Source organism: Anopheles darlingi, chromosome 2, assembly GCF_943734745.1.
Source record: "Anopheles darlingi chromosome 2, idAnoDarlMG_H_01, whole genome shotgun sequence".
Lineage (NCBI taxonomy): Eukaryota > Metazoa > Arthropoda > Insecta > Diptera > Culicidae > Anopheles > Anopheles darlingi.
Genome location: NC_064874.1, coordinates 75976879 through 75991056, shown reverse-complemented (window position 1 = coordinate 75991056; position 14178 = coordinate 75976879). Strand labels below are relative to the sequence as shown.

Below are 14178 nucleotides of genomic sequence, written 5' to 3'. Positions count from 1 at the left end.
AGAGACCGTATTGATGCCCAATCCGCGGATTGTCTGATGCCCAAAGAGATGCCCAATCCCAAAAAATCAAGCAAATGTCCCATATATGTTTGCGTCCATAGCACCAATTCGGCCGCAGCACAATCCGCGGATTGTCCCTCTCGATGGGCATCAATTTGGACGCTGTAGTGGGACAAATTGCGACCGGCGGACACTATTTGGACACTGTTTTAAAACCGGTTTGGAGCGTTTTTATTCTATTTTTAGATTTTATAGACTGCTTGGATCGTTTCCACACTTTATGAACTACTTTTGGAACACTTTTTTTTTTATTAATTTTCATATTATTATTCTCCAACATTGTTTAATGATGCTTCTCTCCATCCACGCATCAAACGCCTCTTTATGCCCAAATCAATTAAATGAAGGCGATCACTTCCTATTACATCTTTTACCATGTCGAACGACGGAATTCTTTGCAGTGGGGTTAGGATTCGATGGTGCAATCCATATGTCCCCAAGCGAAAACATTGGTCCGTGCGTAATGTTCCTATGTAGGGGGGAAATACCACAGTTCTGGTTTCTTCGGAATATTCTCCCGTAAAGGAACAACACATACAGCCATGAGCCGAATTACAATAAGCAACACCTGAACAGTATACAGAAGATTCAAAAGAGAGTATAACGTTAACTATTTTAAAATAATGTAAAAAAATGGTAAAAATGTGGTACTTACGAGACTCATTCAAGCAGGAAACGGGCACATTAACAACCCTGTTTGCATCTATTAGAGATTAATGAAGAATGAATCAGCATTAAAAACTTAATTATCACAACACAAAAATACTTACCATCTCGAATGCGCTCAAGAGTAGTTTTATATTTTCGATAAAACGTCCCCGTGTGTTTCTTGAACAAAACGCGTCGTTCAGCCATCGAATAAGTGTTCACCTATGAATAAGTGATTTTGTCCACTTTCGATCACAACTGCGGCATTCAATCTCTCACTCTTTCTTACTCTAGCTTCTCGTTCTCGCAAAATGATATTTTTTGCGAGCTGCACTTGTTGAGCCCGGCGGAACCTATTTGGGCACAAAGGCCGAATAGTTACCGATGGAAACTAAATATCTATGTATTGCGGCCATTTAGTTTCCGCCGGTCTCAAAACGGTCGCTCGAGAGACCGCGCCGATTAAAATGTACCGTTGGGTAGTCTGTCGGGAAAACTGTGAGAAAATTTTGATAGAATGTGTATCACGATCCGGAGTGGATGTTAATCTTTGCTCGCTTAACGGGCGTGTATCAGTAGGTGCAGAAATGAATTAGTATTGATTATATATTACTTTTTTCATCAAAAATAATTATTTAAATATAAATCACATATATTTGTTTAAATATAAATCAACAAGTTTAAAGAACAGCCGAGCGATAAGAAGTATGCCCCACGACAATGAAGAATAGTTTAGCTGTACTATCACCGGTTATGTATCGGATTTGTAGTCGGCTTATTCTCATAATCGAAACAAGAACGATTCTGCTATCAAGGATCGAGGCACATGGCGGAGCTATTCGCAAAGATTTACGTACCATTACCGCTTTTCAACGACACAGTGGATTATTGTTTACTAAAGTGATTCTTAACCATGTATTTACCCAAACGAAAATATCAAAATTAGCTGCTTTCAAGAATAAAATCTTTACAAACTGACTTTGGCCTAGAGTTCTATAATTCATAACAGCTATAAGCACATTTGAACGATTGCAAATTTATAATGCTAGAGGGTTTGTTTCTTTTGCGACTGTATACTTAAGTTTGTTTTGCAAATCGTTGCTTTTGCCGTTGTTGAACTTGATAACTCGAACGTTGATGCTCGTTAGGATTTCCTAGAAGATCGGGACGGAGCTGCCCAGATTGGTTATTTATTTTTTATAGAAGCATTGGATTTCTGAGTCTGAGACTGTGGTTTTTACACTTACGTTACACGAAGTACAAATCCGTAACTGCACAATCTTGGGTATATATTACGACATTGGTTTTGATGGAGATTTCCCAATGATGTGGCCTTTACTACCGATGCCTCCATCGCATTATAAGATGCTGTTCTGGTATACTAAAATAATGTGTTGTGTTTTTGAGGGAGTTATAGTTTATTTGGGACCAAAAAGTCTCACCGATTATCTCAAAAATACAAATTCTTTTGATGGATGGTTTTCGATTAGTTTTCAAATTGAAGTAACATATAGAAATTGAAAGTGATGCTTTTTACGATTTTTTAAACATGATTTACATAGATAAAAATACAACGTACTAATTGAAAAAAAAAAAACTCTAGAGTAGCTCGTAAATGAAGAGCAGGTTAAGTACTCAAAAGTTAAAACGGCCTCATAAACATCATCACAACATAAAGCCGAGAGCTTCGAGAAATTGCTTTCATCGGTTATACATTGGGATTTTCTTGTTAGCTTATCATCATCAACAACTGTTCGATCATCAATACACAGAGCACCTATAAAAGCTATTCGCAGTGATTGCCTTAGCATTTACGTTTTTGATTCTAGCAAGACAAGGTACATTACAATTGTAGAAAGTGCTAATCAAACATGGAACGTGTAGTGTGGAGCATATTGATTACTCTCATCACCGCAGCGACTGTTAGTGTGTTCGTCATGTGGGTGAACAGTGAACTGATCGCTGATATGCAGCGAGAAATGCAACAGCAACGGAAGGACGTGGCGAATGATCGGCTCGAATTAACGAAATGGAACACCGAGTTCGAACAGGCGATTGCAGACATTCGAGACAAGCAGGAACAGACCATCCAGTCATTGTATAAAGTGGCATATAGACTGTACGACTTGCGGTCTGATTTGTCTATGCAACGTGAGGAAGCCAACAAAAACCAAAACGAAAACGCAAAACGTATGGAGCAGTTTATGGGCGATCTGAAGCAGACGCGCGCAAAATTAAATCTTCAACCCGGTTCATATCGATCCTGCAAAGAGGAGGCCGTGAATGTGTCTGGATTATATAGCATCCGGGGAGAAAATCAATCTTATTCATTCGCTGCCTTTTGTGAACAAGAGATCTTCAACGGAGGCTGGATGGTCATACAGCATCGTTTCGACGGAGTACTGGACTTTGATCGCAATTGGAAGGATTATCGAAACGGGTTCGGTGACGCCGACGGCGAGCACTGGCTTGGATTACAGCAGGTTTACCAGTTTACGAAGGAGCAGGATTGTGAGCTATTGGTCGAATTGAAGGACTTTGACGGAACCTATAAGTACGCGAGGTACGATTTGTTTGGCATCGGGAGCGAAACCGAACAGTACAGATTGAAAACTCTGGGAGAACATTACGGAACAGCTGGAGACTCACTAATATCCAACAAAGGAATGCAATTTTCAACTCCAGATAGGGATAACGATAATATATCTAACTATGAATGTGCAGTAAAGTCTCGTGCCGGCTGGTGGTTCAACGATTGCGGTAAAACGTATTTGAATGGGCTCTATCGAAACGAAACGAAAACGGGAGTAAACAAAATTTCTTGGGGGGCTTACAACAACGATTGGCGTGGATTAAGTTATACTCGAATGCTGATACGTCCATTGGACGAACAACCGACCGAAACGAATGTCAACAATTCAAACGAACAACCAGAATTCAGTGAATCTGAAGAATATTTTGTGTAAAATTAGGGACAAACAGGGTGTATTTTTCTTAAAGCAATGTACCAATGAAGAATAAACTTTTTGTCGGTAAATGATGACGGTTCACCGGGCGTAGGTTAAAGAATATTATTTTGCAATTTTAAACGGATAATACACACCAAGTTATCGAGATTGTAAAATGATGGGAGCAATGATTTTGGAGCACTGACGCACGCTGGTAAAGGACAGTCTCCCGAAATGTAGGAACGCAACAACCACAAATTACATTCACACAACATGACGTCATCGGTATCTTTAGCATTTATTCGATTAACGTAATATGCACAGTTTATCTTACAGACATCGATCAATAAATTAATACTTCACTAGGAGGTGTAATCTTCGGTAAGTAGGGTTTTGCGGCAGAGCGCCTCTCGCACCTCAAAAATGGCATCGAGCGCACCCTCCTCGCTGCTGTCGCTGGATTGAAATAAAACTATCCGGCAATAGCGGCATTCGTGAATTGATCGCCGCGATTTCTGTATGGTTTTAGATAACGGACTGGCCACAGCCACTACATACATTCCGTTGGCTAGGCGTCGTTGTTTTGGGGCGTATAACGAACACACGCGTACCGCTCTAGACGTAATAAACAAAGGTCCAGTAGAATACGTTAAAGACGGCGAATGCCACCGGGAAGACCAGCCGCGATCGCTTATCAATGTAGATCGCGATTTCCTGCGGTGTCATGGTAGTCCAACCGCTGTTCTCAGTATTTCCACCGTTAGCACCGTTCGACTGATCGTCGACCTGTATCGCGATGTTGCCGTTCGTTTTCGCATCCGTCGCCTTATCGGCATCGGTCGTCATAATCACTGGCAACGTGTTGCTGCTGTTGTTCTGCGGGAAGGCCTGTTCGGAGAGGAGGAAAACGAATTAAATAGAATTGACATCCTTTTAGTTTTCATCCGCCGGGGGCGCCCATCATTGATGCTTACGTGTACGGTGAGATAGTTGTTAAAGGAGTTGTTCGAGGCGCTCGTCGTCGAATCGGCCAGACTGGTACAGGAGTGCGATTTGTGCAGTCCACTCATGTCCTTGCGGGCGGGCCGGGGTGTTATCGCACCCACCAACACGTGCTTCGTGTTCACCTTCTTGACCTCGACGTTACGCTTCCGGCGCCAGATCGTGTTGACGAAGGCGAACTCAACCAGACTGCCAAAGATGAAACCGGTGCAACCGAGGAACCAAATCTCCGATGCCTTAATGTAGCTCACTTTCGGTAGCGTCTTGCCCTGGGCCGATGCCAGCGTAATGAACGTCAACATGGTGCTCGTACCGAGCGTGATGCGCGGTGCCGATTGATCCGCCTGCAGCCAGAACGTTACCCACGAAATGCAAACCAACATAATCGACGGTATGAAGTAGTCCATCATGTAGAAGCCCATTTCGCGCGCCAAATGTACGGTGAAGCTCAACGAGCTGTAGTTACCGGCTACGGTCAGAAGAACGATTAGGTAATGATGAATCTGTTGCTATACAGTAACAGGATTTGCAAAGCATAGCCTTTGACTTACCGAAAGCACCATGGCGAAGATCGCTCAGGTCCGCATTGATGACCGTTTCGTTCGTGAACATCTCTAGCAGCACATACTCCGTCAGGTGTAGCTCCGGTGCGAGCGTTACGGGCGATTTGTGCTCCCACAGCAACACCAGATCGTCCTCGTTGTACATCCCTGTCAATACACTCGAAATCGTCACACTCCTAGCCAAAGAACCGCCTCTAGGTGGGCTACTTACAGCTTTCCAGTACGGTCGAGCAGTGCTGTTCATCGAACGGGAACTTCTGCAGGTTCATCCAGCAGTAGAGCGTGGCGCTGATGCGCGTCGACACGATCACCGTACCGTCGGGCGAGATCGAGGTAAGGATGTCCTTCTCGGCCGTACCGAGGATGTCCGAGCTGCGCTCGTTCGCGAGAAACACGTGCGGCACCCAGAGCAGATCGCGCAGCGACTGTTCGCCCATGATCGGTTTCGTCCGGTTCGGGGCCACCTCCTTGAATACCAAGCGCGGATCGACGTAGCGGAACTGCAGCAGTGCGTGGATTTTGAATTGCTACGACAAGACAAGACGCACGCGTGAGGATTAGGGAATTAATGCGGTTCGCCCGGAAGGTCCAGTTGAGGTCGGACTAAAGGCTTCCTCTAGTTCGCCCGGAAGTCGCAGCTTACCAGATCGTGAGCTTCCAAATTCTGCATAAAGTAAATGTAGGCTCGGGCGTACACCTTGACCGGCCGATTCGTACCGTTGAGGGACTCTGGGGGAAGGGGAGGGCGGGAACGAGAGTGCGATTAGTCGAATGCTATTGTTATGCGCGGCATCACCGCGGAGTCGCTTGCCATCTATACGTACCTCTCTTCGGTCGTTCCAGTCGATCGTAGCGACAGACGTGTGTAAGTCTCGTCAGTAGCTGTGTCTGCGAGAGGTGATCAGCACCTTCCAAGGTGGGGCAATCGGAGTCCCTGGAAGCGAATAGATTAGGGATTAGCTAGAAACTCATTAAACCAACATCCCGCTGCAGCTACGCAATATTTCGCGCCATTCTGACTTCTGACGATTCAACTTGCGCGGTGGTAAGCACATTGGAGGTGTGCGGTGGTAAGTAAAAGCAATCATAAGATCGTTCATTTTATCGTTACAAGCTGCAGCTGCGACAGGTGGAACATGCAATTAAAGGTAGCCGTCCCTGCGCCGTGTACACGTTGTGTCCTCCACTATCAGGACATGGACCGTTGAGGGGGCGCGTTGCGTGGTTGCGCTGCAATAACAACATTATCAACAACCGAGCCGGCCCAATCACCGAGGCTACCGATCATCGAAATCATTGATCGTGCCCGCTCCCAAAGGGGATGCCGATGGCATCATCGATCGACGGCGAGAAGGACCGCCAGCACCACCACCGGTTACCGGGTCTCGATCTGGTGGCCTTGTTTACTTTGCTGCTAATAGAGTTAATAAAGTGTACTACTCCTCCTCTCGATCGATTCTCTTGCATCCGGTTTAGCATAACCTTTTCTTGCCGATTCCATCAGTGGCGGCCGCTCGGTGTGCTATCAGATCGCGAAAACGGTTAACCTCCCCCCGAAGGCTTCTTCCTCAGGGCCAGAGTGCGGCGCAAGCGAAAGATGATGAATGTTTCAGGTTTGGAGGAGACACAGCGCCCGCCTCAACGCAGCACCGGAATCTTTAGCCCGGTCTCAATCACACCAGCGGTACAGGTGCTCATCGGTCAAAGATCAACAATTGACAGCTGTTGTCATCGCTATCATCCGCAAGCCAACATCATGTTTATTCGGTTTTTTTTTTTTTGGGGACGATGATCTCGTTGGGAAAAGCCAGATTGAAGCCGGCTATATATTGCTATTCCGCAGCCAACAGGGAAGGTAAACAGACTGAGTAAAACTACTCTCAAACCTGCCTTTGATGCCGTCGTAACTGCTTCGGCAGCGATGGAGGCACAATAAGGAAGTGGCAGCGTAGCGGAACCCATGATTCATCTGACGAATCAACCTCGTTAGGGGTGCCACGTCTTCTCCGCATGTAATGATAGGCCTGGGGCGGGTTCGTTGCTTATTGATTTGGTTGAAGTCTTTTGATTGTTTTTTTTTTGCAGCAGCAGCAGTAAAGCTGAGATGCTAGTTCCTCGGCCTTCACCGCGCTTAATAGCGCGGCCGTTTGCTGTGCAGCATAACACATAGTCTAGCTGACCATCTGTACTCCCAACATACGAGCTTGAATCACAAATTGATCGAAGAAAAATATTCATAAAGAATCCGCAATGAATTTCTTCTTCCCTTTCTTAAGGCCATGCGTAATGGCTACTTCCAGTGCCGAGTCGTCGTCGTGGTCGATCGTCTTAATTGATCCAAACAGCGTGGGGTGTAAATGTATATCTCCCATACGATCCCACATTCGATCGCGCATTCGCGCGAATAACGCTTAAAGGCGAAACGAAAGATGATGACATAAAATTTAATCGGTTATCCAATGCACCAAACGTATAAGGCGGCATTTGAGGGGCTACCAGAAGCCAGTAACCAGCAACAACCAACTCCATCAAAACGCCCAACTCCTGTGCCGGCACCGGTATTCGCCACCATACACCAAGGTGGGCAAGATTGGCCACCGGCTTCGAGGACACGGACGAACGAACGAACGAGCTTCGCTGGCCGGCGCAGACAATGCCACACATGCGTCTGTGTGTGTTGCACGCGCCGCGCAAATGTCAAGTCAAAAGATGCGAATGCACTTAGTATGCATCCGTGGATATGGACCGCCCTGCTGGGCGTCAACGGTGCGTCCCATCATCGACACCCGCACAAGGTTACTGCAAGACACGCACAAGGCTCATGTCATGAATTTTTGGACCTAACTGTTGGCTGGTTCCCGGCACCGCCCGTGGCGATGCGTGATCATCGACGTGTCGCCTTGGGATCGTACGGTTCCTGGTGCAATGCCAGCACGCTCCACGAGCGTTGAGCGCGTTCACGAGCGTAATAAAGTCATCGAGGCGTTCCGCTAGCCTAATGACTATCGGATGCAAAGCTAACGGATTATTGGGTGACGTTAAAGGTGTTAACCCTTTAATCGCTCGTTCGCTGAGAGATGATCGATTTCGATATTTTAATTCGGCTTAACGATTAACTTCACACTAGTTGAGGGTTTGCGGTATTTTTGGGAAATCCTAGTGGAACACAATTTAAACCGAAATACCCGACGAATGCTACGCCTTCAAGGGTTGCTGACTCGACCAATGGTTTCATTTTCGTTCGGTCGCCTGATGGTCTACGGTGGCGGCTAGAACGGCAACCTACACTTGTTCTACAACGCGCGGTACTCGCCTGCAAAAGGAGGCTTCACCACCCTTCTGCCTTTGCCTCCGTGTCCAGCATAATGGGGCCAGCGCGCAAGAACGCTGCTCAACCAATTAAGCCCGTGCGAACACACGGTGAGGTTATTCGCGTTACATGGCGTACTTACGTCGCACGTGATTTATCGGCCAAGTGGTTTAGCGACCAAACCGGACGCAAAACCACGCAGGAAACCGGAAAACTCGCCTGTATCCCTGTGTTTGGGCAGCAACGACGACAACACTGGTAGCCCAGCGCAGCGTAATCACCTCATGATCAAGGCCTGACTCCGGGATGTTTGAGATAAGATAATTAAAAAAGTGGAGTAAACGACCGGAGGACAGGATATTTTGTCGGGTACTGTTGGTTTTGCCATTTTTTGCTGACAAAACTGTTGCGAATCAGACCGCTACTTCGTGCAACTGCGAGGGGTGTGTTGCTGAGATACTCCAGGTAGTCGAGAAACTCCATCCAATTGAGCCCCAAAAATCCACCGATTGAGCTGATCGCGAGAAACCGTTTCCGGTCAAACAGGTTTGGCATGATCAGGGATGCTTTTCGCGAAAAAGAACTAAAGCAACCCCCGTCAATGCCAATTCCTTGTGCGCAATAGCTTGCACGTTCGCTTTGAAGAATCGCCGACCGAGCGACTGAAAGTATTGCAATTTACGTTCGCAGTCTTTATCGCGCGGAAGGTCATTTTGCTGGCGGAATGGACCACGTGTCGCCATGTCAACCACGTCGATAGCATGGTCAGCGCCGGTCGCAGCATCATCTTCCTAGGCTAATGAGTGTCCAGGAACTGGAGCATCGCCGGACCGCAGCCGGACGTACAAATTACGCCGTACGTACGATCACGTTCGTACTTCAATTCACGCAAATGGACGCTTCTGCCTTCGCGTAGAGGAGCGCATTTACAGCTGCCGCACATGTCGACGCTGGCGCAACGGAAAACGGCTTCGTACTCTTGGAGCCACCCGTCAGCACGATTTGTCAATTGGTTTTCCGTATCATCATTTGCGCTCGCATGGTTTCGCCTGGTGCCACCCAAGGGGAAGGTGTAGGAGAAGGCGTGCTGGTGCATGTAATTTACCGTGGTACCGATCACGGGGTGACACTAGTGTGGCAGAGGCCCATGATGGCACGTTGCTTCGGAGAAAAGTTTTGGTCGTGCCGTCTGGCGAGTGCCACAATCGGATACCAGGATCTAGGTTTGTTTTCTATGATGACATGACGCTTTAAAATAGAAGTAGAAATACAGCCACCAGGAGGTAAATGATTTCTCGGGAATACACCATTTTCTAAAAAAAAACTCTTACTGAAAATATGTAACCATATCGACACCAGTTTATTTTGAGAATCATCATTTGGTGTTTGGACCAAAACAAATCAAAAGGGAACAAAATTGTCAAATAAAAAAAACTAGAAAGATCATACAAATGCAGCAGAAATTTGGTATAAAGGTGATTAAGATTTGATTTCCCGGGCATTACAGCTAAGCATATCGTTATCAGTTCTCTAAAATGCATAAACATATCAGACTGAAGCGAACTGGTTACCTACAATCGCCCCTCGATGCATGTAAAGCAAGTGCTGCACAAAAATAAAACATTCTTTGACCTCTACGACCGCCTCCAGGAACAAACGATCCTTTCTCCTCCAGCAGAATCGCATCCAAGAAAAGTGAAACCGGTTATCGGCAGGCTCTACATGTTCAAGTTATGCCCTCGTATCCCCTCGTCTCAACAGCATCTTCTCATTTACACAACAAATGATACCAGAGCGATCATAGCAGCAGATCCTGTCGCTCTAGTCCATTTCCGCCATGTTGCGTTAGGTTGTGAAAGATTGAAGTCGTAAGGTTCAGCAGGTTACTACTGCTGACCAGTGGTCGTTGTGTCAGTGGTGCAGGGTGCAAGGTGCAGGGTACCACATACACGCGTCTTACGCACCGCATGTTACCGTCGTTTCATTCCTCGTACAACAAGTTCAATGTCACCGAGGCCCGCAATCCGAACGCAATTTGTGTCAGCCCAGCTCAGCCCCGTCACCGTCAGCCCCCTCCATATCACCAACCTACGCACCCTAACGACCAACGGACCAGACAAGGCTCCGGGGTCCGGGCTCCGGTTTCGATGGTGACGGTGTTTTGCACGCCAGCGTCAGCGCCAGCGCGTATCTTCGCTTCGTGCCCTCTCTGCCAGAGTTCATTAGAGCCAGAGCCGTTCACACTGCTCGATGGGGGTTGTTGCCTTCCCTCCCTCACTCCCTCGGCTCCGTTTCAGCGCCTCAGGCGCGGCCGTCGCCGTGGTGTGCCGGTGCGTTATTGAACGATTGTGCATTATTGTGGTTCCGATTTTTATCGGTAGCTCGCGTCCGCGACACACGCTACACAAACACTCCATTATGAATTGGCTAACGGTGTCGATCGGTGGTGACGGTGGCAATGTAACGATGGTGCGGTATCTTGATCACCACGGTGCCCGTACTGCGCTGCACCGAAAACTGGCTGCTCCTGGTGAACTGATGGTGGCCTTTGTTTCAAAACCAGGCACCAGATATCCAGAAAATCTTCTTCCGAGAAGGTGACCTTGCCAGCTACCAGCAAAACAACCTGCCACATCCAACTCACAGGGGGGCTTCTCCTGTACAACGTCCTGCGGCAAACGAGGAACCTTCCAGAGCATAGTAGATACTCGCTCGGTGTATACATCTACAACGCGCGCATGGTAGAACTCTCTAACGAGCTACCTTATCCGCCGCCAGTAGCTCGCTCTTGAGTGGTTCCAATGACACGCGCTTCCTGCATTGCTTTGGCTAGTACAAAGCACACACTTGGGATATACGGTAGACGGTCTTGGCCAAGTATGTGATAAACTGTGGGAAACGGGGCACGAAAGTACCAAAACCGAGATATGCTCATGGAGATCATGATCAACTGGGCTGTTTAGCGCCACCAGTTTCTACTCTCCGTCAAATTAAAAAATATCATCGTAGAACGGCCTATCAAATGGCGTTAACCTGCTGCACTGCACCACACCATGGACGCGTGCGTCAAGATTGTAGACGCGGCCTCCGTTCCGTCAACAAACGTGAAACAATTAACCATTATTCTAACGCTAGAAAGGGAACGGATCCAAAAACGTGACAACGCCACGCTCGCCACGCCAGTTCTTATCAGAATACTACGCGTACATTGGCGCTATTTGCTCACTGCATCTGGCAGTGGCATGGGCAAGATAAAGGCCTCTCTTCTCTTTCGCATCGAGTCGGTTCCGGTCCAGTGACTAACGTTTTTATCCCAAGATTCTGCTCTCCACCCTGTTCGGGAGTCTTCTAATTCTAAGGAGATCTCAAACAAACAGGTGAGTAACCTCGGAAGGAGATTACGCAACGATCGCTTCAGATTTGGCATCCAGCTCTAGACGGCCAGATCTATCCTTTGCCGTGCTGTTTTACTTACTTGCCAGACTTTGCGTGTGGATTCTTGTTGTCCGTCACATTGACGTGCAGAATGTCCGCCTCTACCGTGGCCGGCGGTAGCAGCAGCTTCTGGATCTCTTCCGGTGTCATGGTTTTGTTGTCGATCGGACCACCCTCGGTACTGGTGCTCGTACTGGCTACCGTGGTCGTGCTACTAGTACTGGTGGTAGTATTCGCGCTCGGGTTCACCGGTACCGTCGATGGTCCGTGGGTCGATCCGTTGTCTACCGCCACCTGGTTGAGGTCGATTATTTCCGTTTCGTTCGTTAAGCTGGACACTGTTGCGGCCGTGGCGGCTACAACGTCGTCAGCGTCGTCATCGGGCACAGTCAATTCGTTCACGGCAGAAGAGGCTGGCGTAGAGGCCAGTGGTAACGTGTTATTCGCGGTTGTTCCCGTTGTGAGCGGTACTGTCGGTGCTGTAGGTGGAAGTGCTGCAGGTGCTGCTGCTGAGACATCGTTGGCCTGTTGTGCTATCACGACCGTTGCGAAAGCATGCAGGCATATCAGAAGCACGTACGACTTCATTTTGCGGTCCGCGATTGTTGCTTGCAATTTAGCACTCCTTTATTCTACGATCAACCTCCGGACAATTCTCTACGGGCCGGGCAACACAGATCCGGGGGATTGCTGACTACAACGAAAGCAGAACCACCCTTACCGAACACTCTATCAACTATTGCACTATACTAGCGCAGAGGGTCTCACGGGGGATAACGCAATCACATAATGTTTTCAAGTTGCCTGTAAGGCCACAATACCCTAAGCAATCGCCACACACTAAACACACTTTCAGATCACCAGTCACCTGTTTAATGGTTTTGTCACTGATTTGACCCAAACAATCCCAAAGTAGTAGTACTACCAGCTAGCCGGAAAACACCTACACCTGCCACAACACTTAGGACACGTTACAGCACACTAAGAAGACACTTCCTTCCGGATCAGGAAACTGCACTTACTGCAGCCGCAGCATAAACACAACGCGACGCGATTCGCACGTGATCCGCAGGTACTCGGATGGATGTCGATTCCTGAATGAACGCCGCGAACACCGCGGCCAACCGATTATATCCGACTAGTTCGTGTCGCCACCACCATCATCAACTTCATCTGAGCATCTCGCGTCGATTTACTCCTCCAGATCGGCTCTCGCGCCTTCGGTTGTTGCTGAAACCGAGAGGGACCACACGATCGTGAGCTCGTGTTGATGACGCCATGCGCGCAAGGGTACGTGGCTACTACCTCGCACCTTTCGGCGTTCGGAAATGGAGCACCTGCACTAGTGGACTACCTGCACTAGATAGCAATTTAAATAGAATATTTTGATATCCTGAGAAACTTATTCTAAGTCTGCAAAATTGTAACAGGAAATAAGTTATAAGCTTTTGACACAATCACAAGGCTTGCTTAAAAACCAATTTGAGATATAGGCCGAATGATTGGGAAAAACAAAATGACCAAGCAGATCTTTCGATCTTTACGTTGCAATCGAAAACATCATCATGATCCTTCTTCTTCTTCTTCCTCACAGCCAACGAAACCAAACGACAATCGTCCATATCGTGTGTCCATAGCGTTGCCTTGTGTTTGTCTTCTTCGACTGCCTTGACTGTACTGTCTATCATCATACTCATTGCCTAATTGATGGAACATGTTCGCCCTCCAGCAAACCGGAGTGAGATACTCTTCCTTCCGCCAGAAACTGTCGCAAAATACGTCGCATCCAGGACGAGATAACCTTATTTTCGGTTTTTTGGACACAAGCGGAAACGCCTTCGAAAGATGGCGTCGGTTGGTAGCATCTTCCGGGTCTTATAGCCTCTGTTTCGAAAAGGTTTTGTCAAATTCCATGGTCACCTCTTTGGTTTATGCTGCATTGACCTGGCCCCTTCGATAATGGGCTATCAAATATTCCGCGCGTAGCATTTGGGTTTAACGACTGTCGCGAGGTTCAATCAACACGGATTGCCGAAAACATTAATCGTTCAATAGGAAGGACATTTTGCGCTAAGAAGGGAGGTTACTAAAGGACAAGGTTTATTGGAAAAACATGTTTTGGCCACCGTTCGGCGACTGTGTTGCTGAGCTGCATAAAAGCAGACTCACCATGTTTGGCCTGCAATTGACATTGGACGAACTGTTTGATCAC

The 14178-nt window shown here is 47.5% G+C and overlaps 2 protein-coding genes across 2 annotated transcripts; one reads left to right on the top strand and one right to left on the bottom strand.

Annotated features, from left to right (window-relative positions):
• Positions 1-2603: 2603 nt before the first annotated feature.
• LOC125949659 (angiopoietin-1-like) lies at positions 2604-3688 on the top strand. Its single transcript, XM_049676919.1, has one exon. It carries the CDS (start codon positions 2646-2648, stop codon positions 3672-3674), a length of 1029 nt encoding a protein of 342 aa, XP_049532876.1. The 5' UTR covers positions 2604-2645; the 3' UTR covers positions 3675-3688.
• Positions 3689-3914: 226 nt separating this feature from the next.
• Positions 3915-13074, bottom strand: LOC125949629 (pH-sensitive chloride channel 2). Its single transcript, XM_049676863.1, has 7 exons — positions 12007-13074; positions 6046-6155; positions 5865-5950; positions 5433-5748; positions 5210-5368; positions 4631-5127; positions 3915-4544 (listed from the first exon to the last, which is right to left on the bottom strand). Exons 1-7 carry the CDS (start codon positions 12552-12554, stop codon positions 4272-4274), a joined length of 1989 nt encoding a protein of 662 aa, XP_049532820.1. The 5' UTR covers positions 12555-13074; the 3' UTR covers positions 3915-4271.
• Between the last annotated feature and the right edge of the window lie 1104 nt (positions 13075-14178).

Bases quoted from the DNA above. Each gene is read 5' to 3' on its own strand.
- LOC125949659 (XM_049676919.1), top strand. From the start codon at position 2,646: ATGTGGGTGAACAGTGAACTGATCGCTGATATGCAGCGAGAAATGCAA.
- LOC125949629 (XM_049676863.1), bottom strand. From the start codon at position 12,554: ATGAAGTCGTACGTGCTTCTGATATGCCTGCATGCTTTCGCAACGGTC. The intron at 5,951-6,045 runs GTACGTATAGAT...CCCTTCCCCCAG, and splicing joins ACTGGAACGACCGAAGAGAG to AGTCCCTCAACGGTACGAAT. The intron at 5,749-5,864 runs GTAAGCTGCGAC...GTCTTGTCGTAG, and splicing joins ATTTGGAAGCTCACGATCTG to CAATTCAAAATCCACGCACT.